Below are 27,397 nucleotides of genomic sequence, written 5' to 3' on the forward strand. Positions count from 1 at the left end.
ATTAAAAACTGGCTGACTGATAGGTCTCAAAATGTAATTGTAAACGGGGAATCGTCATCTAGTGGGTGTGTTTCCAGTGGGGTCATGCAGGGTCAGTTCATGTCCCAATGCTATTTAACATTTTTATCAATGACCTGGAAGAAAACATAAAATCATCACTGATAAAGTTTGCAGATGACACAAAAATAGAGGGAGAGGTAAATAATGAAGAAAGATAATTGATACAGAGCAAACTGGGCACAAGCAAACTATGTGTTTTAATATGGCTAAACATAAATATATACATCTAGGAACATAGGGAAGCAGTGACTCTGAAAAAGATTTTTGGGTTGTGGTGGATAATCAGCTGAACATGAACTCCCGGTGTGACACGGTGGGCAAAGGAGCTAATGTGATCCTTGGATGGATATACAGGGGAATTACAAGTAGAAGTAGAGAGATTATTTTACCTCTGTATTTGGCACCGGTGTGCCCGCTGCTAGAATACTGTGTCCTGTTCTGGTGCCCACCGTCCAAGAAGGATGTTGATTAATTGGAGACAAGACCCATGAAAATGATTCAAGGATACGAAAACATGCATTATATTGAGAGACTCAAAGAGTTCAGTCTGTTTAGTTTAACAAAGAGAAGGTTAAGGGATTACTTGTTCAAAGATATTTAATAATGGGCTCTTCATTCTAGCAGAGAAAGGTGTAATATGAGCCAATGGCTGGAAATTCAGACTTGGAAATGAGGTGTAAATTTTTGACAGTGAGGGTAATTAACCACTGGAACAATTTAACAAGGGTTGTTGTGGATTCTCCATCACTGACCATTTTTAATTCAAGATTGGATGGTTTTCTAAAAGCTATCCACTAGGGATTATCTTGGGAAGTTCTATGGCCTGTGTTATAGAGGAGGTCAGACTAGATGATCACTATACTCCCTTCTGGCCTTGGAATCTATGGAGCTGTGAATGTCATATTTCATAATCACGTGTCACTTCTCTAAACTAACTTTCAATGACATGAAGCATGCACACATTCCTCACGTTATCAAGAGTTAATAATATCTGACTTCATGCTCGCTATCATTTTGGAGAGAGAAGAGCAGTTTACATTCCCAATACTGGAGACTGTGACTAAGGTCCAGCAAATGCGATTGTATGTACATGACATGCTGCTTCATCTAATGGATTGCCTCCGACCAACTTGTGGGGGAAGACTTCCTCTCCTTTATGCTCTTCCTCCACCTCTCGCAAGGGCTGAGTACAGTCTACAGACGTTTGGTTTCCCAGAGTGCAAGGACTACTCCCTCTTCAGTCCCTGGCACACAAGCAATAGGCCTGCCCCCGCCAGCAGGCAGAGCTGGCCAGGTACAGAGAAGGGAGCATTGTGGGGACCTCTGGGATATATTGTGCCTCTCTGAAGGCCAGCTCAGAATTCCCCCTGGCATGCTGAGAGCCTGAACTTGTTGTTTCCTGCTGTTGCAAGGCCTTTAGGTACTATTGCAGTGGGAAGCACAAGTCAGGGCAACCTTGGCAACCCTTGAATAGGGGAGGCCCAACCCTCATTTGCTTGGTCCCTTCACAGGCTGTAGCACAGTTACCGGGATGAATCCACTCAATAGTTCTAACTTCTCCACACTGTGATTCCATCGCTGATATTAGCAAGCCTCTTGGTTGTCACATCCAGGGAGATGCAAAAACAGCACTTCCATGTGACATTTGGGTTTTCTTTTAAAAAAAACCAAACTGAATATGTAGAGGAGCCTTGTGCCCATTGATAATCCCTGCTTCCATCGATGTGACTGAGAAGTGTTGTTGTGTTCTTTTGTGGTTGTTTTAAACACGGGCTGCAGACAGTGCAAAGCCTCCTCTTGGATATTTTTGGGGCTTAAGTGCAGAGAGGGAGAAAAGCAAGAACGAGGACCTGAGCATGTATAGTGTGTATAAAAAGACACATGAATTTATATCTCTGCTACAGTGGTTCATTTCTATGTTAAATCTCAAAAGGGGATAACGCAGTAATCCCACTTTAGCAGCACAAACACTGTGGTAATGCCTGTTAACTGACAGCTCTGAAGCTGAATGGCAATGAACTGCAAACAATGGTGGTTAAAAACCAACCGCAAGTCCAAGGTAATGTGGTATAATACATGGCTTAAGGTTTAGGAAAGTAATGTAACATAGACACTTACATGTATCCTTCCACCCCCCAGGAGTACGTCTAGTCCTTAGATTTTCATAGAACTGCAGCCAAAGGTACAGCAATTAGGTACAGCCATAGATTCCCAGGCAAAAGCCTGGACATGGCAATCTATCTTCTAAAGCATCTGGTACTGGCCATGCTCACTGACAGGACAGCTGAACCCCGGGTCTGGTGCAGTGTCACAATCCTATGTCCCTAGTGCATTTAGCTGTGCTTAGACTTCAGGGCACTAAGAATGTTACCTGCTAGTGCTGAAACCTGACAAGGCTGCTTTATTTGCTTTCCCTGGGTTGCCTTGCAGCTTCAAAACCAGAGTGAGCTCCGTGCCCCCACTGCGGAGAAGGCTGCCTTCTTCCTCGATGCAGCGATAGCCTCCCGCCGAAGCAAACAGCGAGACTGTGATGAGGAGGACCACAGGAACTCGCACATGCTCTTCACTCTACACATCTACCAATACCGCATGGAGAAGAGCGGCAAAGGTGGCAGTAAGTCATTCTGTTTTCTTCTGTGTCCTCGCCACATGCAGTTGTATTAACTGGTGTCCTTGAAAAGACTAGGGGCCAAATTGTCTCCTGGTGTACGTTAGCTGATTAGCATAGCTCTGTTGAAAATGCCAGCAGAGCCCAAGTCATTAGTGATGAGAAGTTGTTGCTATCTGTTGGCTGTTCAGTTGCCTTTGTGATATGAATTAATGGACGGGTCTGTACATCGAAATGAAAAACACCATCAGACTTGGCCTTAATTATCACCCTTGCTGGGAGTCTCAGCACAGAAGCTAAGGATCAAAAGACCATGGGGACTGAAGGTTCTTTTCATCAGTAGGGGATAGCCTAAATTGAGGATGATAATACTAATTTCTCTATCGTGTCCATGTAGACTGATAAACTCTGCAGGGCAGGGACTGTTTCTTCCTACATGTTTCTATAGTGCCTAGCACAATAAGGTCAACATCTCAGAGCTTCTAGGCACTATTGTAAAACAAATAATATTTAGACTGCAAATTCTTTGACTCAGGGACTGCCTCTTGCTGTGTGTTTGTACAGTGCCTGGCACCGTGAGGACATGCTCTTGTTTGGTAGCACTACTTAATGCAAATGATAAATAAAAACAATAATTCTCACTCAGTACTTCCCCAGGAAAAATTCCCATTGATTTTGAGGGACTAAGGACTTCTGGCTCTGGACCTGTTTTATCTTTTTTGTTTAAATAAATTGCAAGCCCGTTTGTTTTCATTGTTTACAGAATTAGCCCTTAAGGGGGTTCTAAGAGCTTTTACAAAGGCATTTCTGTCTGTTGAAAGCATAGGGAAAGCCACGTACCAAGAAGACAAAAATGCTTCAGAACTGTTGCAGGAGAGCCTGTTGCACATATTGTAGCAGTCCCCAGAGCAGCAAGTCGCTGTGAATGCTATAACATACCGGCATGGCAACCTGCCAGCTGTCCCACATGCTCAGAAGCAAACACTGTCGCCATTCCCAGCACTTGACCTTTTGGGTTCCCATAAACGCTTGCCAGACAATGAATACAGAGTTGCTTTACTCGGGCTGCCAGAAACAAATATTGCTGTTACCTATGGCACTGTGGTCTTGAGTTACGAACAATAGATAGTAAACACAACACCCAGCAGCTCCCAATCTAGCCCCTGTGGGGCCGAACAGTACAGGCAGTAAAGGTAGGGCTACATGGTCCTGGTGCCAGGAGTACCTGCATTAGAGCCAACAGCATGCTGGTCAGAGTCCAGTCCTTTGTGTCTGACTTGTTACCTTGTTCAGACTCAACCATACAAACAACTCCTGCCTTTGCAGCCCATTGCTTGGTATTCATCACTAACACTGCCCCCCTTCCAAGCAACGGGCTGCTCCCATTCTGGCTTTCTGCCCTTCATTCCCATCTCCCAAGCTGTCCATACTTCTCTCTGCAGCCAGCTCCTGGTTGCTCTTGTTCATACCCAGGGGCGGCTCTAGCTATTTTGCTGCCCCAAGCACGGCAGGCAGGCTGTCTTCGGCGGCTTGCCTGCGAGAGGTCCCTGGTCCCGCGGATTCGGCGGCAGCCTGCGGGAGGTCTGCCGAAGCCACGGGACCACCAGACCCTCTGCAGGCATGCTGCCGAAGGCAATCTGCCTGCCGCCCTCGCAGCGACCAGCAGAGCGCCCCTTGCGGCTTGCCGCCCCAAGCACGCACTTGTTATGCTGGTGCCTGGAGCCACCCCTGCTCATACCCAACCTCCAGCTCCTCCTGAGCCCAGGTCCTCTTTAACCTCTGCCAGTATTTCATTTATAAGACCCTACCAAATTCACAGCCCATGAAAAATGCATCACAGACTGTGAAATCTGGTCTTTCATGTGCTTTTATCCTATACTATACAGATTTCACGGGGGAGACCAGCATTTCTTAAATTGAGGGTCCTGACCCAAAAGGGAGTTGCAAGGGGGTTGCAAAAAGTTATTTTAGGGAGTCGCAGTATTGCTACCTTTACTTCTGCGCTGCCTTCAGAGCTGGGCGGCCAGAAAGCAGTGGCTGTTAGCCTGGTTCCCAGCTCTGAAGCTATGGTATGGTATTGCCACCCTTATTTCTGTGCTGCTGCTGGCAGCGGCTCTGTTTTCAGAGCTGACTCCCGGCCAGCAGCTGCCGCTCTCCAGCCACCCAGCTCTGACAGTAGCAGTGCAAAAGTAAGGGTAGCAATACCGTAACCCCCCTACAATAACCTTGCAACCCCCCCCCACAAGTTTTTTCTGGGTCAAGACCCTTACAATTACAAGACCGTGAAATTTCAGATTTGAATAGCTGAAATCATGAAATTTACAATTTTAAAAATCCTATGAGTGTGAAATTGACCAAAATGGACCCTGAATTTGGTAGGGCCCTATTCATCCAGAACAGGAAAGGGATTATGAAGCCCTCTGCTGGCTGAATGTTGCACTGGATACTAACACAGCATCCAATAAGGAGCCAGCAGGTTTATTAAAATTATGTTTAGTGGAGCAGAGCGGTAAAGATTTTCCTGTGTTCCAAAAATGTCAGGATATCAAAAAACATTCCCATCCTGAATCAGGATGAAAAGTCAATCTCAAATTATCGCCAACCAAAATTGGAAAAAAAAAATCAGTTCAGGTCAATTGCAATGTCTTGTTTTGATAAGTTCAAAACATTTTGTTTCAATTTTGACCTTTTTTATTTGATTTATTTTTACTATAAATAGCTTAAATTTTGAAATGAGAAATTGTTTCAAACTAGAAAAAATTTTGTTTAAAAAATGTTGAAACAAAATATTTTGACAATTTCAAAACTTTCAAAACATTGTAGCTTTGAAAAAACGATCAGAATTGACCCTTTCCTGTGAAAAGGTTTGGTTTTGTTAAATTGGCATTTTCTGATGACAAAATTTCTTCAAAAAAACTCCTCTCTAACAGTTCTTTTGGGCCTAAATAGCACTGCAGAGACTGTGAATATTTCAGCTTGTGTATCTCTACAGACTATTTGTGATGGTGAGCAGACTACAATCTAAGATATCCAAAGAGTGGACATCATTGCCATATTTATGCCTAAAGTTTGAATGCAGTGTATTGAAATATACTGTACTGTATTTAAAATGTAAGAGTTACAGCTGCGTAAATGAAAGTGGAGATTGCATGTGTTTAAGTAATAACCCCTGTGGAATTGGCAGCCAAAACTCAGTTACCTAAAGGTTTATTAATTAACCACCCTGCAGTGGAAACAAAGACTGAATGCTCAAACTATGTGGTTGTTAAGAAGGAAGTGGACTGGTTTTGAGAGCATTACCATTAAAGTCATTTAATACTCCATGCTTTTTACATATGCACACACACAACCTGTATTCAAATACAATTTTAAAAAGAGCTGTGGAGTAAAATGTATTGTTTCCTGATGGCTTTAATGACTAATTCTAAAAGACTGCATGATCTCATAGATTTATAATGGGGGAGATGCATCATTCCTTAGTTGTAGGTAGGTTTTGCTTTCAGGCCATACCACTCTGATGGAATGTTTCCATATTTGGGTGACCTAATAAGCCAAGGAGTTCAGATCTAGTTGATGATTGGAGGAGTGTGCATTTTGGGGGGGGGGGGAGAAGGGTTTTGCTAGGAAAGGGTTCCTAGTGATGATCGGAGCCTAGTTTGCTGTAGTGAAGCAGTTTTTAGAAAACAATGGCAAGATGATAGTATTGGTTCAGCCAACAGGGTTTTTAAAAAAAGGCAGCTTTTAGTGAGTCAAAGATCAAAGAGTTTAAGTTTGGTTGTGTTCAGAAAAGTGATTGTAAAAATGACAGTTTGGTACTATACTTACCTACAGTCCTGATTCATGATAGTCCAGAAGTAATTAATGTCAGAAGCAGGCACAGTGTCATTGAAATCAATGGAATTATGCCTGCGATGTTACAAGTTTTGTGTTTTTTTAAAATTGTCAGTACTGCAGAGTCAAGCTGGCCATGCACAATGAAATTTTATGGTATTCATCTTATCTCATCTTCAGCAAAAACTGCCGCCTAACTTCGGATTGCAGAATTTTTGGTGGTTAATGTCCCTGCCTGCAGGTATATGGGATCTTGGGGAGCAATTACCACACAGCTGGGGTTCCAATTAATTTCTTTATTAAAGGAAAAAAAAGGAAGTGGTGGGAATTTAATAATGAAATACGATGGGATAGGGTGTATAGGGTGTTTACAATAGACAACGATGGGGGGGGGTTCTTCTTATTGAACAGTGTAGGGAGTTCTAATAGTGGGCTACAACAAGTGGGGTTCAGCACAATGGGATACAGTACAGTCAATAAGCAACTCTAGATACAGTGTGGAAATGCAAAGCGTACCCAAAGGAAATGCAAAATAAAATGGTAGCTTCTATATGAGTTAATAGCTAGATACACAATGTAACACAGTGGCATCAATGTAAATACAAAGTATATCAGAAAAGTGGAGGCAACCAATGGGGTGTTATAATTACAAGTAAAATGTGAGTTACAGTACAACAATACAATATCAATATAAAGGCTGGGTCAAGAAACAGGAGGCGGGGGAGTGAGTGATTAGTGGTATGCAGACGAGCGGCTGGAAGCAGCGAGAGACTCTGAAGCCCTGCAGGGCAAGGACAACGGAGCAGTGTGATGGTGATCTCCGGTAGGGGAGGGGCAGCGGAGAAGTGTAAAGAAGGGCTGGAGAGAGGTTTAAGCAACCAGCGGACACCAAAAACAAAGGTAAAAAAACAGCAAAGGGTTTGGGAAGTTTCACAGGGGGAGAAGCAGCAAGGGGGTTGGAAAGTTCGGAGGGTGATGCAGACGCGGGGGGGAAGCAGCAAGGAGTTGGGAAGTTCGGAGAGAGTGCAGATGCGGGGGAAAAGCAGCAAAGGGTTAGGGAAGTTATACAGGGGGAGAAGCAGCAAGGGGTTATAACAGGGAGACACGGAGGAGCACACAGAGGGGGAGATTGGAGCGGGGGAAAAACGGACACGGGAAAGTTCAGGGAGAGATCGGGACAGCAGGAAGGCGAATTTAAGTAGCAAAACCCTTATCGATCTTAACCAATGACTAGGCAAAACAACAAATATCACAATTCTAAGCAAAGCTATAACAAGCAACTATACGGAGCAACAAAACAGTAAACTATAACAAGGCAGTTGAAACTTACAAGCTCTACAATCTTAACAAACTATGACTTATTAAACTAAAAAAAAACAAGACCTATGGTGCACCTTATGCTATGGGGAGGTTACAGAGGGCAGAGTGGTATGTGTCCAGGACCCAGCTCCCAAGGAAGCCAAGGGATGGTGGCTACAGCGGTGGATACAGCTGAAAGCAGAGAGCCCCAAGGCAAAGCCCACAGGAACTGAGCTTAGCAGCGGCACAAACTTATTTTTAGCGACAAAGAGCCCTGGAGTTTAAGAGAGGTTTTAAGACACAGACCAAGGTTTAGCTTGAGTCTGTGTGCTGGGGAAACAGAGCCAGCAGCTAAAATAATAAAATAAAAGTATAGAAAGTTTTACAGAGGGATTCTTACCAGTCCCCAAGGCAGCAGCAAAGGCAGAAGCAGCAGCAACATCAGAAGAGGCAAGGAGGGCTCGGTACAGTCTCAATAATCAGGAGATCTCTCAGGTAGCAATTCGTTCTTCGTGGGGGGGGGGTGTTCAAAAAACGGGGGTATGCTCAAAAATAAAACGAGAGCGGAGAAAGGACCCCCAGAACCCCTGGCTGATCAGACCAGGCAGCAATGCAGGAACCTTTCTGAGGTGTGTTTCAAAAATGTCTGGTTTTAAAGGCAAACTTGGGCAGTTTCCCGCCAGTAATCCTGATAGGCTCCCTCTGTCACAGGGGAGGGGGCACAGGGAAAAAACTGAAGGTAAGCCCAGAGACATGCCTGGACATAGTCCTGTGCAATAGGTGACTCAAGAGCACATGAGGCCTATGACTCATGCCCAGGATCTTAAAAACACATTAGGTCTTGCAGCTCTGGACATTGCCTACCCTACACCAAGCCCAGGCTCAACGAGGTGATAACAGGACTAACCCTTTGAACAGGGCAGTGGTCCCACTTAGCACGCAGCACAAGTGGCCATCCCTTTGAGAAGGGCAATGGCTCTTGTTAAACAACTTAAGGAGCCCTCCCTTTGAGAAGGGCAGTGGCCCTGGTAAACAACTTAACAGCCAGGGAAGGGCGGCCACAGGAGAACAGAAAACAAAATGGAGTCTGGGGACAGCTGTAAGAAACAAAATGGAATAGGGGATAGCTGTAACAGACAGTTAAAAAGCAGCATGGAGAACGTCAGATCCCAGATTGAGTGAGTGGTGCTGTCAGCCTAAAAACAAGTCTTGTTTTGACTTGCTGATTCTCTTAAGTTTCTGCACAGAATGTTCTGCTGGTCCACTTGCTACTGAATGATGAGCAGCTGATCTTTACATGTATCTGAATTTCTCTTGAGAAAAATCTGAAGTTCCTCAGTAACAATCTTAGCCTGTTTATCTGAAATGCTCTCTTCACGCAAACCATATGCAGGAAACATATTCCCAATGCCCAGTGGTCTGAGTACCAGAAGTGTTTGTCCTGTATGCCAGGTCTGGCCACTTGGAATAATCATCATCAGCAACTAAACATATGCCACTGATTCTTCTCAACAATATCAATGCATAATCTTCACCAAGGCTCAGTAGCTGACTTCCATAGAGAACCCATTGCATAATACAGTGCCTGCTACATGATTCAGTTTGACTAATTTTAGTACGGTCGTCCAAATCTGGCCACCAAAATTAACTTCAAATCATCAAACTTGTCATTTTCACTTTTTCTTGGTGGTGATCAGTGAAATTCAACCAGAATCTGAAGCTGTGCACTTTTGGATATTACTCTTATATTCCATAATAATCACTTTCCACTGACAAACTGAGTTAAAAAAAAAAACAACAAGAATAAGGATACAATCTCTCATACACCGTGTGAAAAAGTGAGTTGGATTACATTAACCAAGAGGATCTTTCTTATGGACAGTGCAGTCTTTTGCTCAGCAAACTGTTCATAAAAATCACTCTATCCGAAGCTCCTCATTGGCGTTTGTAGGAATTTCCCATCTATTGTGTCCCTGTTCCTGCCCCCATTCCTGTGCAGACTGGGAAATGATGTCTAGAGGTTCTGGAGCCATTGTTGCTGTAGTCCAAAGGGTAGGACACAAAGAGGCTCAGTTCAGTGTTCTCGGAACTAGCAAATTCCAAAGGAAGCTGCACAGAGATTTTGTAGGAGTCCACTCTCCATTCAGATAGCTGAAATGCTGTTCTACGTTTTTAGGTGAAAATGATTTCCTTTTGTTGAATTCCTTTCTCCTCTGTGGTACATACAAGCCTAGGCTGCATGTCCTCATACCACAGCACCTGAACTTCAGCTTATTGATGAAACACAGCTCTGGTTGATGTGATGTTTCCAAATAACGGATAATAAATTCATGGATCCATCCATCTTTCTGATGTCCTCCTGGTGTAGTGACTCCTGCACCTGTGGGCTGAGATTTCCTTCCTTTCTTTGCATGATACATAGAGGGGCTCTCTCAAATTGCTATGCATTTCTCTTGATGGACTCAAAGCAGCAGTAGATACTACATTTGAGTTTGTCAAGTTTCTTTCTGAGACACAGTTCTTAGTTCTGGATTTCTACATACATAACTCTCTCTCCTGACAGATGTCTCCCAGAATGAAAGGCTGTGGACAGCAATTTAGGACAAGCCAAAAACCAGATACATTTTCTCTTTTGTGTTTTCTGAAGTGAATTGTACATCTTGCAGCTAGGATGTCAGCTTGGGGTATAAAGTGATTCATAAGCAGGGCCAGCTCTAGGTTTTTTGCTGCCCCAAGCAAAAAAATTTTGACTGCCCCACACCCTGGCCCTGGGCTCCCCCCCACCTCACTGCTGTCCCAGTGCTGGGCACCCCCCCACCTGTACCCCCATGCCACCCGATCCCTGGGCTTTCCCCCACCCCACTGCATCCTCCTGCCGCCCCAGCCCTGGGTCACTGGTAAATCGCTCCCAGGGCGGGTGTCATGGTGTAATTCCCCACTCTGAACCTTAGCGTCCAAAAGATGGGGTACCAGCATGAATTCCTCTAAGCTCAATTACCAGCTTAGTACTTGTAGCGCTGCCACCAATCAGGAATTCCAGTGCCTGGTACACTCTAGTCCCCCCAAAACCTTGCCCAGGAACCCCCAAGACCCAGACCCTCTGGATCTTAACACAAGGAAAGTAAACCCTTTCCCTCACCGTTGCCTCTCCCAGGCTTCCCCTCCCTGGGTTACCCTGGAAGATCACTTGTGATTCAAACTCCTTGAATCTTAAAACAGAGAGGAAAATCCACCTTCCCCCCTCCTTCTCTCTCCCCCTCCCAGACTCTCCCTGAGAGAGAAAGTAATGCTAACACAGAGAGAAATTAACCTTTCTCTCCCACACAGAGAGAAATTAACCTTTCTCTCCCCCTTCCCTCCTTTCTCCCCACCAATTCCCTGGTGAATTCAGACCCAGTCCCCTGGGGTCTCACCAGAATAAAAAAAACAATCATGTTCTTAAACGAGAAAAGTTTTTAATTAAAGAAGGAAAAACAGTAAAAATTATCTTTGTAAATTAAAGATGGAATATGTTACAGGGTCTTTCAGCTATAGACACTGGGAATACCCTCCCAGCCTAAGTATACAAGTACAAATTAAAATCCTTCCAGCCAAATACAAATTTGAACTCCTTCCAGCCAAATACACATTTGCAAATAAAGAAAACAAACATAAGCCTAACTCGCTTATCTACCTAGTACTTACTGTTCTGAGCACGTAAGAGCCTGTGTCAGAGAGATTGGAGAGAAACCTGGTTGCACGTCTGGTCGCTCTCAGAACCCAGAAAGAACAACCACCAAAAACTAACAGCACACACAAAGCCTTCCCTCCCTCAATATTTGAAAGTATCCTGTCCCCTGATTGGTCCTCTAGTCAGGTGACAGCCAGGCTCACTGAACTTGTTAACCTTTTACAGTCAAAAGAGACATGAAGTACTTCTTTTCTATTAACCCTGAACTATCTGTTTATGACAGCGGGTCATTCAGCAGGAATTTTGGATGTGCACAGAACACAGGCAGGATTGGTTCCCATATGGTTACAGAACTGCAGTAAAGTGGAACAATTTTCAGCTTGTGTGATTGGAGGATATCTGGATGCATATTATAAGACTGTCCTACATAAATGAGGAAAAGTCGAGGTGCCTTTATTATTCTTTTGTTCCACTCTTTCTTTCTATGGGGAATTTGCCAATGCAATATCACTGTCTTCCTTTTAAACAAATAAAACTAAAAACAAAAAAAAAGGGCAATGGCTGTTGAAAATAGCAATTCCAGTCCTAATAACCACTGGGAAGCATTTCTTGCTCAATTTTATCTACTTTTTCTACAGCAAGTTACAGTGGATCAGTATATTTGATTTGGGAGAAATGAAGTAACAGTTTCCCAAATTGAGCTTGAGCACATCTGAATTTTGAGGGTGTTCAAATCTGGAAGGCAGGTGCTAGATTCCCTTTCTGAATATTGGATCACTCTGGAAAGGAAAAGTCAATTTCTGCTTCCATGGCTCAGAATGGAAATCCTCCTGCGAGCCTGGTACTGTACCTAAAGCTGCCCAGGTCCAGAGCCTCCCCTCCCTTACTTTTCATTTTAAATTCTAGTGAGATCCACGTACCTCCCTTGCTAGGCTTCAGATAGAGAGGGGCACTGCCCATTTAGTCCACCCAATTCTTTCTTTAGGGGCTGCAAGGTGAAGTCACAGCAGTATCCCTAATCCAGTCTGGGGGTGTCTGGGCCAAAGCCTTCTACTCCTTGGACATACTTGTTCTCCCGTTCCCAGTGCCACCCCACTCTAGCAGTGAGCTCTCCATTCACAGCAAGCTGCAGCATGAGGTCTCAGCTACCTCCCTCCCTCCCTTTCCTGTTGATTACTGTCAAGGGAATTCTGGGAAATGTAGTTCTTTCCCTGCTCCAGGGCTGGCTCTATAGGCAGGGAGCTCACCAAGGAACTACAGCTCCCAGGGCCCCCTGTTGGTTCTCAGCTCCCATGCTGGATCCCTGCCGCCCCTGGAAATGTGCTGCCGGAAGCACCTTAAGTTCATAAGCACTTAAGTCAAGTCCTCATAGTTCATATCAGCCAATATTTAATGGAAACAAAACTTTCAGGAAAGAAAATGTCTGTTGATAAACCATTTAGAACAATGCTCAGTGCCATTGCATAAAAATATTGCTACAGCCTTTCCACATGCACTTCAAATCCCCTCCTTTTCTCATCAAAGTGGTAACTGTCCATTTTTCCATTGGTGGCCATTTTTACTTTCATTTTTAACCACGGACCTCTTCTGTATGCTGCTGCACTGATAACTTTGTTCTTTCTAAAAGGATCCCATTGTAAAGGTATTACATTCTCACCAATAGCATTTTTCCCAATGTGTCCATAAAGCCAATAAGCCAGCCATTCCTTTTTAATCAACCTCCATGCCTTTCATTGAATCAAAATAAGTCAGAGCAATAGTGATCAGGTCTTGATGGACAAACTGCAGCTAAAAATTCAGCCTTTGATTCAGTCTGTTTGACCCAAGAGGAATTTAGGGGAGAGGAGTTGGTCTAATTTTTGAGTTTTTTTGCCCTTTTTTGTTTGTTTGTTTTTTAAATAAATGTAGCTGAAGTTCAAAACAAAATGTTGTTTTGAAACAAAAAGTCAAAGCATTTTTGTTTTAAAGATGTCAAAACAAAATGTTGGATTTTTTAAAATGTTTTCATTTTTTGGCCTAAACTATTTATTGAATTTGATCTGAAATCATGAATAATTTCAGTAGACCTGAAATGACATTTGTAATTGAATAAAATATTCAAATGAATTTTTTTCGCATCTCTGTAGTAACCACGCACAGTACCACAGTTCCTCAAGCTGCGGGCACCACACCTTCCCTATATACTGCATTCATTCATGAAGCCTGCTGCAGGTCCATTTATCAAATGGTATCTGAAATGGCAGGGTTAGTCTTTCAGTGTTTGCTGCAGGCTTTACAATATAACAGTCCACAAATTAGTACAAAATACAGCTCCTCACCTTGAACCACTGAAATATAACAGGGACAATATTTACGAAAATAATCTGACTGTAAACAGTTCTTTTAATGGTACTTTAAATTGTGGTTACTTTAAAATGCTGCTGTGTCCTGAAAAGTGATTCTGTAAAACTGGCAGTGGTTCCCTGCTTGTGTCTTGATTACTCCATATCAATTCTGCTCATTTTACTAGCGAAAATATGTTACTTTTAGAACCACAAGTCCTTCATACTCAACCTGGGAAAGTCAAGCTAGGTTCCTTTCTACCTGTGCATCATCACTGGTACAAAGTTTTACAAGAGAGCTCGTAGCCTCAGTTTCACTTGTATGCTGTACTGAAGATTAATATGCTTATATAGGAGCAGTTGAGAATTTAAATTGAAGACCATGGGATTACACAAGTGCAAATATGGTCATAATTTGGCTGCAGAACCATTATCTCTGGCGGTGATGCCTGTGTTCTAAAGCACTTAACTTCAAGTAGAGTTTGCAGGGCTGACAGGTTGAAAATGCATCTTTCAACTTGTAAACTGAACATATAGGAAATCAGCATGGCACAATAAATGCTGAAACTGTACGATGCTGATTTTACAGGTTTACTTTTCAGGGTAGAATTACAGTTTAAAGCAGTACTGTTAACACTGGTAGAGCCAAAATTTGAGCTCTCCTTCCTTCCTTCCATCTGTACTCCCAAAATCTGTGAAATTTGTTTATTAAACCTGGTCTACACTAAAAAGTTAGGTTGAAGGAAGTCATCTTAAGTCAACCTGTTAATGTATGTGTCTACATTACTGGGTCCTTTACATCCATCTATATCGCCTCTAATGTTGACTTCTGTAATCCACCTCTGTGAGAGGCGAAATGCTTAATTCGATTTTCATGGGTCGACTGCGATGTAGTGCAGATGCAGTATTGTGTAATTTGACTTAATTGGCCTCCAAGTGGTGTCCCACAATGCTCATATGTGACCATTCTGGAGACCATTCTCAACTCTGCTGCACTGCAGTCAGGTACACAGAAAACAGCCCCTCCCTGGCTAAAGCCCCAGGAATTTTTGGTTTCCCATTTCCTGTTTGATCAACATTGGGAATGTGCCAGCTTGAGCACAGCTGATCATGGAGACTACATGCCTCAAACGCACTCCAGCCTGGTCTGCACAGGAGGTAGTGGATCTCATCACTGCATGGGGAGAAGAGTCTGTGCAAGCAGAGCTCCAATCCAGCAAAGAAAATGCTGACATCTATGCAAAGATCATTTGTGAAATGGGGGAGAAGGGCTACACGAGGGACACACAGCAGTGCTATGTGAAAATAAATGAACATCACCAAGCGTACCAGAAGGCAAGAGAGGTGAATGGTCATTCAGGTGCCGAACCCCACACATGCCGGTTCTACAACGAGCTGCATGCGATTCTCGGAGGTGACCCTACCAGCACCCCCGCAAGCAACGCAGACACCTCACAGGTGTGTGTGAGTCTAGGGACATCAAGAAGGATGATATGGTGGATGATGATGAAGCAAACAGAAGACAGGCAAGCAATGGATCCATTCTTCCCAAGAACCAGGAAATATTTTTAACCCTGGAATCCTGTGGGTCACAGGACATCATGGTGGCCAACTGTGATGCTGGGGAAGGCACCTCTAGTGAGTCAACAGTTACAACACCCAGTTAAACTTTAGCGGGCACACACATTTGGTTTTATTGCATGTTTACTGTTAAGAAAAAACGAAATGCTGTGGTTCTCTGCTTACTAGAGGCCACTCCAGCTACGCAGATGGTGGCCCCCAGAAAAGACTGTTTATGTGGACTGGGTTAGCGAAGGTTTCTGGGCAGAGCAGTCTTATTTCTTCCACCATGGCAGGACACTTTCCCACGCAACTCCTGAATTAATTCTGCTGTCATCATTGTGGTACACACGTAGCAGCATAAGGACTGGGTCGATACTCAGATGCTTGCAGCATCTCCTTCCTTTCCGCCTCTGTTACCCTCAGGAGACTGATATCACATAGGAAATGGAGAAAGTTCTCATTAAAAGTGCTCTTACAAGAAAAAAGGGCATGTAGACTCCCTGCTCCCACATACACACACACACATTCCAGATCGCCAAACCACGTGGCCGCTAATGTGCCTTTACTGTGCTCGGCATGGGTCAGTAAGTGGTTTAAAGTGGCTGAGAGGGGACTGGGGACCCACATAAGAGATTCCGCTATTTGGGAGTGAAAACGTCTCCGTCACCCCCGCCCCCCATTTCATAAATAGCTTCCTGTGGTGCTATGGGGAGGGGCGATTGTTCGACTAGCTACCTCTGCTCCTGACATGAGCCTGTCATAAACTTCATTAAAAGTGTGGTCACCCATGACCCGGGAGGGCCTACTCACCATGGCTGGAGCAGCAAAAGAGCACCATGAACGGTTACGGATTCTGATTATGTTATGGCTTGCACCTAGTGTAATAAGGTTGGATTTTTTTTATGAAAATGGCCTTGTTATGGAAACATTTTATTCATGCACAATGGCTCCTTTATTTTCCCCATGACTGACAGCTGGAAATGTCAGTGTCATCAACACCTGAAAGCAGACTTCTGGTGATTAGGAGGAGGAGAAAGAGAACACAGGAGAACGTGTTCACTGAGATAATGAACGCCTCCAGGACAGCTGACACAGAGCTGAGAGCATGGAGGATTTACAGTTCAAGAACATGGACATGGAGAGGAGGGAAGCATCCAATGGGCAAGAGCATGTGGTGCAGGATGAGATACTTCCGATTATGAGGGACCAAGCAGACATGTTGAGGCATTTGGTTGAACTGCAGGAACAGAGGCAGGAGGGTAGAGTCCCTCTGCAGATCCTGGTGGACAGCCAGCTGGCATTGCCTGGCGCAGAATCACCCTCTCACAAGCATTTCCTGAAGTATGGGCGAAATATCTATTACCCCTTTCACTTAACTCGGGGGATGGTACAAAGAACAGAAGGTGCCCATTCACAGACCTTTGATGGTCTGGAATAAGGTATTATGTTACACAGCTAAAAATGTTTCTCCTGTTCCAACATTACAATCCCTTTTCCCCAAGGTTATCTTTTTTTTTCTGTTCTCCCTCTCTACTTATGTTTGTTAAATAAAGTAAATGGATTTGAGAAATAAATGTTCTTTATTGAGTAGAAGCAGTGGGCTTGGGTGCAGGGTTGGCTTTACAAGGACAGTGATACAAGGCAGGTGAAGGTTTGGGAAAGCACAATGCAGACAAGCAGCTCACATTACTATGACTCATTATTGAAACAGCTTTTCAAAGCCTCGCGGATACGCAGCACCCCTTGCTGTGCTCTTCTTATTGCCCTGGCATCTGGCTGCTCAAAAATGGCTGCCAAGCAATCTGTCTCAACTGCCCACCCCTTCGGAAAAATTTCCCCCTTTTATTCACAGATATTATGGATCACAGAGCAGGTAGCTATAACCATGGAGATGTTCTGTTCACTAAGGTCCAATATTGTTAGTAAACTTCTCCAGCACTCTTTCAAATGACGAAAGGCACATTCAACCACCATTCTGCACTTGCTGAGCCTATAGTTGAACCGTTCCTTACTGCTGTCCAGACAGCCGGTGTATGGCTTCATGAGCCAGGAGAGCAACGGTTAGGCTGGATCCTCCAGGATAACTATAGGCTTCTCAACGTCATCAATGTTCATTCTGTGGTCTGAAAAGAAAGTCCTGGATTGCAGCTTTTTTAACAGACCCGAGTTCCTAAAGATGCCCGCATCATGAACCTTTCCCAATCATCCTACATTGATGTTGGTGAAACATCCCTTCTGACGTCCACCAGCGTTTGCAACACCATTGAAAAATATCCCTTTCAGTTTATGTACTCTTTGGCAAGGTGGTCTGGTGCCAAGATGGGGATATGCATGCCATCTATTGCCCCACCGCAATTAGGAAACCGCATCGTGGCAAAACCATCCACTATGTCCTGCACATTTCCCAGACTCACTACCCTTCATAGCAGAAGTCAATTAATGGCCCTGCACACTTGGAGCACGGTAGCTCCCACGGTTGATTGACCTACTCCAAATTGATTCCTCATTGACCGGTAACTGTCTGGCATTGCAAGCTTCCAAATAGCGATCGCCACTTGCTTCCCCAGTTTTAGAGCAGCTCTCTTTTTTGTGTTGCTGAACTGCGGGGCAGGGGAAAGCTCTGCACAAAGTTCCTAGAAGGTGGCCTTCTGCATTCAAAAGTTCTGCAGCCACGGCTCATCATCCCGTACCTGCAAAACGATGCAGTCCCACCAGTCAGTGCTTGTGTCACAGCACCAGAAACGGCGCTCAACAGAGTGCAGCTGCTCTGTGACTGCCAGCAGCAACTGTGAATTGTTTTTTTAGAGTGGATTGCTGCAGGGCTGCTTGCAGGACATCACTGTAGGCAGGGGGACTAAGGTTACATGCCCTCCCTGCCCAGGGCAGAAGCCCTGGGGCAGCTTTCCTTTCCCTTCCTCTCTTCCCACCCCTCCCCCCCCAGGGACTGCAGGGCTTAGGCTTCAGCCCCCTCTTCTGGGGTCGTGTAGTAATTTTTGTTGTCAGAAGGGGGTCGCGGTGCAATGAAGTTTGAGAACTGCTGGACTAGAGGAATCAAACAAAAAAATGACACAACAGTGACTCCTACAGAGTGAAGCCTGCAGGAATTGTGAGTACTGCTAATGCCAGCAATTTTTAAACAGGTCAGCAATGAACAACAATGTACAGCTGTGAGTGGTGGAAATGAGTTAACAGGACTTCTACTGTTTGTTACTGCTCACATTACTGAAATGGGGTTTCTGAACTGTTTCCCCTTAATAGGTCATGATGAGAAATGCCTTTTGCTTTTGGGGGAAGCTCTCTTTCCTGGAGCAGCATTTAGAGTAACTCATCAGAGCACGATGCTAACTGCTCTCCTTCTTTCCAATCTTCATTTATGGCAGTGTCCGGAGGTCGCAGCCGCTTACATCTCATTGACCTGGGTAGCTGTGTGAAAGTGCTCAGCAAAAATCGAGAGGGAGGCTCCGGACTCTGTCTTTCGCTGTCAGCACTCGGAAATGTCATCCTTGCCCTCGTCAATGGCAGCAAACACATCCCATACAAGTAAGTGATATTCTATGTTAGGCATAGTGGGTGGTGGCTAGTGCCTTTCTTTGGTGTTAGCTGTTTGGTTTTGTGGTGGAGTTGAATAGCAGTGCTCAGGAAGGATGGAGAAATGAATAATCGAAAACTATGGGCCAGATCCAGCACTCTTTGAAGTAAATGGAAAAATGTGTATAGGGCTCCATGGCTATATGATATCTGCCAGCTAGATGGAGCAGAGCGATTTCAGTTCTGAACCTTGTGCCTCCAATACTCAGGGCAGTTTCTCCATCTCCTTTGCACATGGTGCTTGCACAAGTTTGGGTTCCCTACATATAAGACAATTCTGACCTGGTCAACATTATATTTTTCCTGAAGCAGATCCCGCTAAGTGAATCCTCCCTCCCCCTAAAGAAGGGTGGTGGTGGTGGTTTCAAAGATAACAGCCAGTAGGGACAGAGCCATGTTGACATGGAGACCCCGGGGACTGAAAATTGGTGCAGTGGTCCTGGCCTCCAGAGGTGCTTGAAGATTTGCATCTGAGGCGTTAGAATGCCAAACTCCCCATTTGTTTCACAGGAGTAAACTTTGCTCCTCTTATGGAACAATTTGGAGGATACTGCAAGCTGGAACTCATATGATTGTCTATTTCTAAAATGGATTTTAGCCTCTCTTAGTAGGTAAAACATGCATCATACTGAAAATGCCGCATTGTTACAAGGTTTAGTTACTGCATTTCAAAAGTTTCCTGACTTTTTTCTAGTCTTATGTGAATCTGAGTGTCACTTTATCAGCTTGCAAAAAAGATGCATTCCATTTGTCATGCCAGACAACTCATCTGTACTGCTCCTACTAGCTTCTGGGAAATCAGAGGAAATGTGTACGTAGAGGATAAGTTTTGTCCTCATTTTTCTTCATCATTGTCTCCAGCCATTTGTCATGTCTGCGAGTCTGAGAGCAAGTTTGGATTCATTAGTGAGCAGTCACACAGGCTCCTTATCCATATCCTAAATGATTCGGACTTTGTGAATCATATGGCTTTCTTAGTAGAGTGCATAAAGCATAGGTAGCAGCATCTAGAGTTCTCAGGTCTTAGTGTCATGAGCAAAGACTAATCGTCTAGTTAGCATCCTATACTGTGGAGTTTGGATGAATGTTGCCATTCAGAAGGAAACATTGAAGAGGGTCAGGGGGAGGATGTATCAGGGAAAGTTGTGTGAGCTATTCATAACAAATAATTCATTCCATGAATTTCATGTTTCTTACGGTCCAGAGTCCACAAACAGATACTCCTTTTTGCAAATTTATTCATGATTTTAAGTTATTCTCAAGTTTTATTTATTTTTGTCTTGGTATTGGAAATTCAAAATTCAAGCTTAACTGTGACTGGTCACATAGGTCAAATGGCTTTGTTTTTCTTCCTAGCTTGGATGATCATAACTCTAGTAATCAGTTTCCTGGTTGTGAATTTTTTTGAAAATCTAATATAACATTCGTTTCTCATGATTATTTGGCTGTGTGAACTTAAAATCTGTTTTTCACAAATAGTCATGTTACCAGAACTCACACTCAAAAGGGCCAAATGAACGCTCCTAAAAATATCATTGAATATTCATGGAACATCTTGTGGAGCATTTGCCTAGTTCTGATGTGAAAATGGCCTATATGTCATACTTGAAAATGCAGCATAAAATATGTTTGACAAGAAAGGTGATCTATTTTTCAATGTTTGTGGGTTGAAGGGAAGGACTGATAGAGGGTGTTTGTTAGTCATGCTCCCTAGGCTAGGACTATAGATACATATAATAGTTACCAAATACAACAGCTGTCTTTTTTTGCAATGCGTGCATAGGAGAAAGGCAACAGCAAAAGTGCCTTCTACTTGCTGCTCTGGCAGGCTCTCATTGCAGTGATTCCCAGCTGTTATACTGTACTTCTTTAGGGTTTACATAGACTCAGAGATGCCAGCACACTTGCTCGTGTTTGTGTTTATCTAGTGAAAAGCAGCTAAAGCTCCTCCTTGTTCTGCATTTCCTCCAGAATCTGTTGATAAAAGAAAAGCATAAATGGTTTGCCAGCTGTCAGTGAGACACAGCCCTCTTAAAATACTTTCCAAGGAGCCTTTTAAATTTCATATTAGAATACACGCTAACATAGTTTGGGCCAGATTGCCTGTAGCTCTGGCAGGGGAGGTGGGAGGGTGGAAGGAGCTTCTCCCCCCTTGCACACCTCATTGGACAGCTAGGGAAATTGGAGTCCCTGTGCTTGGGAGAGTGATTCCATGCCCTAGCAAGAGCGCAATTGCCCCAGAGTGGAAAGGTGAGGCGAGGAGGTGTGTCCACGGTACATCATAGGGAGTGGATTGCACTGTTCTAAAGGGTGTTATAACCTGTACACTCACTCCCCTCCCTCTCTCCTTCAGATGTGTGTCTTAACAACACCCCTTTCTAAGGGCTGGTCTACACTACAGGAGGGGATCGATCTAAGATACGCAACTTCAGCTACGTGAATAACGTAGCTGAAGTCGAAGTATCTTAGATCGAATTACCTACCGTCCTCACGGCGCGGGATCGACGTCTGCGGCTCCCCCTGTCGATTCCGTTACCGCTGCTTGCTTCGGTGGAGTTCGGGAGTCAACAGGAGCGCGTTCGGGGATCGATATATCACGTGTAGATGAGGCGTGATATATCGATCCCCGAGAAATCGATTGCTACCCGCCAATACGGCGGGTAGTGAAGATGTAGCCTTAGAGTCGTCTCTCACTCTGCATGCTTCAGCCTAGCCTGTTTAACTTAGAGGTTTTACCTTTCTTTGGGATGACACATTATTTCATTGTTTAGGGTAAGCTGTGAGTCTAAATATGTGTGAACTAATGACTTGCAAATGGTACTGTAATATTAACATGCATTTTTTTATGTGACAGTATGGTGTTGTATGTGGACTCAGCAAATGTCCATAAAATAGCACACAGACAAAGCATCCTATTAGTATTTGTGTTATTAAACAGCAATTGGTATTTATATGGCAATCTATCAATATACTCCATATGGTTTCTTGGGAACCCCAATATACTGTAAAATCTCATAACAGGCTTATGCCACATCTTACCACACAACTTAGATCGGATAATGACAAATGATGTTCATTTTCTCTCAGTGAAGCGAGTCCATTCTCCACGCTGTAAAGTGCTTAGAGCCCTCAACTTCCATTCACTGCTGCATCAAGCCCCATGTCTGCAAGATGAAGTGTGAAAAACAATGGTCCAAATGTATAGCTGAGGTAAGCAAGCTCAGCTACATTGACTTCAGTGCAGTGTGCATGTTTATGCGAGGAACAGACATGGCCTTGTGTCTGCAGTCTTCATGAAAAAATATTTTCTAGTGCCTAAATATGCTTTGAATGTTTCTTCATATCCATGAGGCTATGGAATTTTGGAAGCCAGGGAGTTCTTGCCAAAGAAGCGGATTCTCTTGCCAAAGAAAAACAGATTGGAAGCAATAACACAGACTGTTATTAACTGCAGCATAAACGCAGTTAATGTAGATTAACATAACAATGTAGAAATTCTCAGATCAGATCAGATACCTGGTATCTTGCCTCTCATCCTGCTCAGTTCTGGGTGCTTCAGAGGAAGGTGCGAGAATCCTCATAATAGACCACCACATGTATTTAATGATCCGTTTGTGCACTGAAGTATTAATATATATCCCATATTATCCAATTTGATGTAACTCTAAGTTTTCTCATTATCCATATAAATATCTAGTCCTTTCAAAAACCTTACTAAGCTCTTGGCCTCCAGGATTTCTGCGGCAATGAGTTCCAGCGAATTATGCATTGGGTGAAAGATGTTATTTTTTTCCTACAGTTTTAAAAATGTTGCCTTTCAATTTCATCAGTGTCCCCTGGTTCTGACATTATGAATATCTCCCTCAGAAGAGTGGGAGAGGATTGTTTCCTTTGCTTGAATGTAAAATAGTTGCATACAAAGTATAAAGATTCACACACACTCCAAAAAAGCTGGAGGAATGAAACTCCAGCACTGAGCATGTTTTAAATGTGCTATGGGAAGAAGGTTTTGTGAAGATGTGTGCAGTAATTGTTACTGTTTTAAAGCATTCAGATTTACAAAAGTGCTGTGTTATCTGCCCCTGATTTCAAAGATGAATGTGTTTAAACCCTCAAATGAATACCCATTTGCACAAACTCCATAGAGCTCACTGTTCAAAAATGACTCTGGTTGCTAGGCAACAGTAGTGGTGATAATTCATGATAATGCCTTGTTGGAAATAATCATTTTTATACATTTTAATGACTTTGACAATGCAAGAAAACAGTGTTTAGAAAAGTGCAGGGATATATGAATTCCTTTCTGAGAAATCTCAGCTGATTTTATTTTATTGAATAGATCTTGTCTTGTAAATACACACTTTACATTTGTTTGTGTTACTGGAAGCATCCTGTTTGTTGAGCTACTGATGCTTATCCAGCAAGGCAGCATGGTCCAGTAGGTAGGTGGATGAGAGTGAAGAAACCTGGGAATTCCTTGCACTGCTACAGATTGTATATTTATCAATCTGCATAGGTGGCCAGTATCGCTGCAATATGTGAGTGCCTCTCTAACGCTGGATGATGAGGAGTATTGTTATTATTGTAGGCAGGAAACTGAGGTACAAAGAAATTAAGTGGCTTGCCCAAGAATGCACGGGAAATCTGCAGCAAAACCAAGAATGGAACCCAGATCTCTTGAGTGTCAGTCTGGTGCCTTAACCATAAAACCCATCTTTCCTCTCTTACTATACAACTTGGGCAAGTCACTTAACCCTATTGGTTCCTCAGTTTCCCATAAAATAAAGATACTGATACTCCACCCCACTTTGTAAAGGGCATTGAGATCTATGGGTGTGTGGCAGGGCAGGAGTATAAACCCCTTGGAAGCCCTGCTAAAGGGGTGGCTCCTCCTCTGCTTCCTAGCAGGGCAGCCAAGTGCAGGGGCCCAGACACTCAGCAAAGCGCTTAGCTGCAGGCCCTAACGAGGGCAGGCTCAGGGGAATCAGCTGGAGCCAGCTGGTCTGGTGACTGGGAGGAGATATAAGCCCAGAGAAAGGCCTCAGTGGGAGGCTAGCCGGGGAGAAGATAGAGGGACTGCAGCTCTGTCTCTACCGGCTGCGAGAGGCCTCAGGGGCGAGAAGACCCAAAGAAGAGTCAGTGTGGGGATTGGTGTTGGGCAAATTGGGATTGCACTAAGCACTATAAATAAAGAGACACGGGTGAAACACCCGAAAGAGGCGGTGGGACCCTTTTCTTTGACCAGCCTAAGCACAGAGCACGGGGACGAGAGGGAAGGAACCTGTGCAGACCCTGGGACAGGGTGAAAAGCACTGCATAAAAGCTGATACAAATATAGGCTGGGCTGGTTCTTCATTGTTATGTCATTTTTACACTGGTGTGACTACATTGGAATCAAGGGGAAGCTGGCCTGTTGTTTGGCCAAAGACAGTCTATCACTATAGAAAGGGAAGAGGGGAAACAGTTTTGAGCTAATTTATCATGGTATAAGAATTTCCTCTAGACAATATGTGGTATGTTAAATTGATCATTTGAAATTGTTCCTTTCTAGTCATGGGGAAAAAGGAAAAACGATTATTTGAATGTATACGAAGAGTCCAGTTTTGTTCTCAATTACATGGGTGCACATCCTGAATGGCTCCTTTGAAGCCAGTGGAGATATAACTGTGTAAAAGCTGGCAGGGGAGGAGAATCAGAGATGAAGCGTCTGTTGTATTGCATGCATTGTCATGGCATTTGTTGTATGAGTTCGATTTATACCTCTCTGTGCTCTTCAGAAATATATCAGTGAAACCTGTTCACTAGGGACAGGGGGACAGCTAGACAACAGCTAACCATAAACTAAACAATGCAAAACACGATTCCGCATAATCTGACCAGTAGCACAGAGGCCTCAGTAAGGGTATGTCTACACTTTGAGCTGGATGTGTAAATTCCAGCTCAAGGAGTCATACCCTCGCTAGCTCTCAGTGAGCCAGCGCACTAAAAATAAACTGTAGTTATGGTGGCAGGAGGAGCTAGCCACCCTGAGTATGTACTTAGCATCTTGGAAAGGTATGTACTTCAAATGGCTAGCCCCACACACACTGCTGCAACTACATGCTATTTTTAGTGCTCTGGCTCTCAGCGAACTAGTGTGGATATGACTCTTCAAGCTGGAGATTACCCTGAGTTCTGCTTCACTCTTCAAATTATAATTATACCTCTTGCAATGCTCCTCATGGACTATCCTCTAGAATGCAAAGATGAAGAACATACACTCAGCTTCTCACATAGGTGTAAATCAGCAATAATTCAACTGAAGTCAATATAGTTACACTGGTGTAAAGCCAGTGTGAGTGTGAGAAGAGTCAGGCTGTTATGTGAGGCAAACTCAGACACTATTGTTGGCTTTAATGGGCCTGATCATCTTCTCCCTTAGTAAATCAGGGGTAACTCCATTGAAGTCAGTGGAGTTACACCACTGTAAAAATGGTGTTGGTGTAGAATCAGACAAAATATGTTTTGTCTAACATTGGAAATTTCTGGAAGGGTCATCTCCAAATCTCTAGCTGTATGTACAACAATGCTATTTGCCTGTATCATAGATTATCTTCATCATTAGTCTCCCTCCTTAATCTGTCAGTAATCAGGTGCAGTGACAGGCTCCCTCAATGCCATTGGGAAAGGAGATTTTCCACAGAGTTTATGGAGCAGCTGTTGAGGGAAAAGTTGACAATAACAGCTAATAAACAGCAGATCAATCCAATTAAGTGGAATAATATTTTAATGGCAGAGATTGCTGCTTGACGGAGCTCCTGTCACCATTAAGATCCTTGTTAACTAGAACTGGCACATGCAAACTCTGTCTTCAGCTATGATGTTCCACCGAATCTCAGCTTAGTAAAACTCTTAGTACCTCTTCTGCATTCTGGGCCCAGTCCAGCTGCCACTGAAGTTAATGACAAAACTGCCATTCATTTTAGTGGGGGAAGAATCAAGCTCTCTCTGGCATGTGATTTATTACTTGAGTCTAGGTGTGCAATTCAATAGTATTTATATTGGCTCTACACTAGTGTAACTCTAATTACCTCAGTTATTCTTGATTTACACTGATGTGAGATCAGAATGTGTCTGTGTCACCTCCTTTATGTTCCCCTTGATGAGGGCATGTTCCACAGATCACTGAAGTAATTGAAAAAACTCACATTGACTTCAGTGGGTTTGGATTAGCACCCTAGTCCGATGTGATTAGATGAATTTAAATAACTGTTAGTGCATTAGAAATAGGTGAATGTTCAAAATTTATTCATGGAAATCAGAGCACAGATAAAACAGGTATAAAAAAGAGAGAGAGAGATGAGGACATATAGGCATGAGAGTTGGCAAAGAACCAGGGGACTAGGAAAGGAGAAATATTCCTGAAGGGAGACAAGGTGAAAGAGAGATCTCTTAAAGAAACTGGGACTTGGGGCCTTGAAGATGCAGCAATGCACAGGGTGGAATTAAGAAGAGAAGGAGAAAGAGGAATGAGCCCTTCCAGGAAGAGGAATAAGGCTGGAGAACCCTCACTGAGGCATCCAGCTTGGGGAGATCCATCAGTAAAGATCTTGGTTAATATGAGACAACTGTTTTAGAAAAAGTTGGAAAAAAGCTGGAAAACTTGGTATGTCCAATCCCTAATGAATAATTTCTACTTAGTCACTCAGAACAAAAGGCTTTTGCATGATGTTGGCAAGTAGACTTTAAGATCCAAAGACTTAGCTGGTTTGAACGGCAGTCCGTAGAACTATGCCATTTTACGTCTGCTCCTAGATGCCTACTCACTGACACCGACTCGAAGTTTTGCTAAGTGGAAGAACAACAAATGCAATTGTAACAGAGTGGTGAGAACCACAAAACTGTCAAAGTGGGGATAATGAGTAGCTTGGCTATAAAAGGCACTTTTAGGGATTTTTCACTAATGACAGATATGGTTGAAGCTTTTACCAGCTCGAATTTCTGGCAGAGTTTCTTCTTGAAACCAAGGATCTTCATGAAGTAGATTTTGGGATTTGCAGTTTGTCAATGCAGGAAAACTCTTACCTGCACACTTCATTCGAGGAAATCGAACTATAGATCAAGAGCAGGAGAACAACAAAATACTGACTTCACCAGCCACCAACATTTTAGTGTTGGTGAGCAATGGGTACTTGCTCTAGGGCTGTTTGTATCATTTAGATTGTTTGATGGCTCAGGTTTGAGCTGGTGTAAATTGGCGTAGCTCCACTCACTTCAGTGCCAATTTACACCCATTGAGGATCTGGCTCAGAGTCTCAGTAGTGATATTACAAGTCACAGCAGTCAGGCTGCATGACTATCTCTGGCCTGGGGTTCACACTGGTGATGCCAGACATCAGAAAGCCAACACAGTGGATGTAAGCTGCCATATTCACTGGGCCTGATTTCCCTAGTCCACCAATTTTACTACATAACTCA

At 43.6% G+C, this 27,397-nt stretch overlaps 1 protein-coding gene across 2 annotated transcripts in view; it reads left to right on the top strand.

Annotated features, from left to right (window-relative positions):
- The window catches only part of KIF26B (kinesin family member 26B), a 458,615-nt gene that overhangs the window by 362,763 nt on the left and 68,455 nt on the right, over positions 1–27,397 (top strand). For both annotated transcript variants that reach the window (XM_030557033.1, XM_030557034.1), the window contains 2 exons: positions 2,491–2,674; positions 18,733–18,892. In XM_030557033.1, the coding sequence (XP_030412893.1) occupies positions 2,491–2,674; positions 18,733–18,892 (344 nt within the window). The remainder of the gene's footprint in view (positions 1–2,490; positions 2,675–18,732; positions 18,893–27,397) is intronic.

Source organism: Gopherus evgoodei, chromosome 3 (assembly GCF_007399415.2).
Source record: "Gopherus evgoodei ecotype Sinaloan lineage chromosome 3, rGopEvg1_v1.p, whole genome shotgun sequence".
NCBI classification, from domain to species: Eukaryota; Metazoa; Chordata; order Testudines; family Testudinidae; genus Gopherus; species Gopherus evgoodei.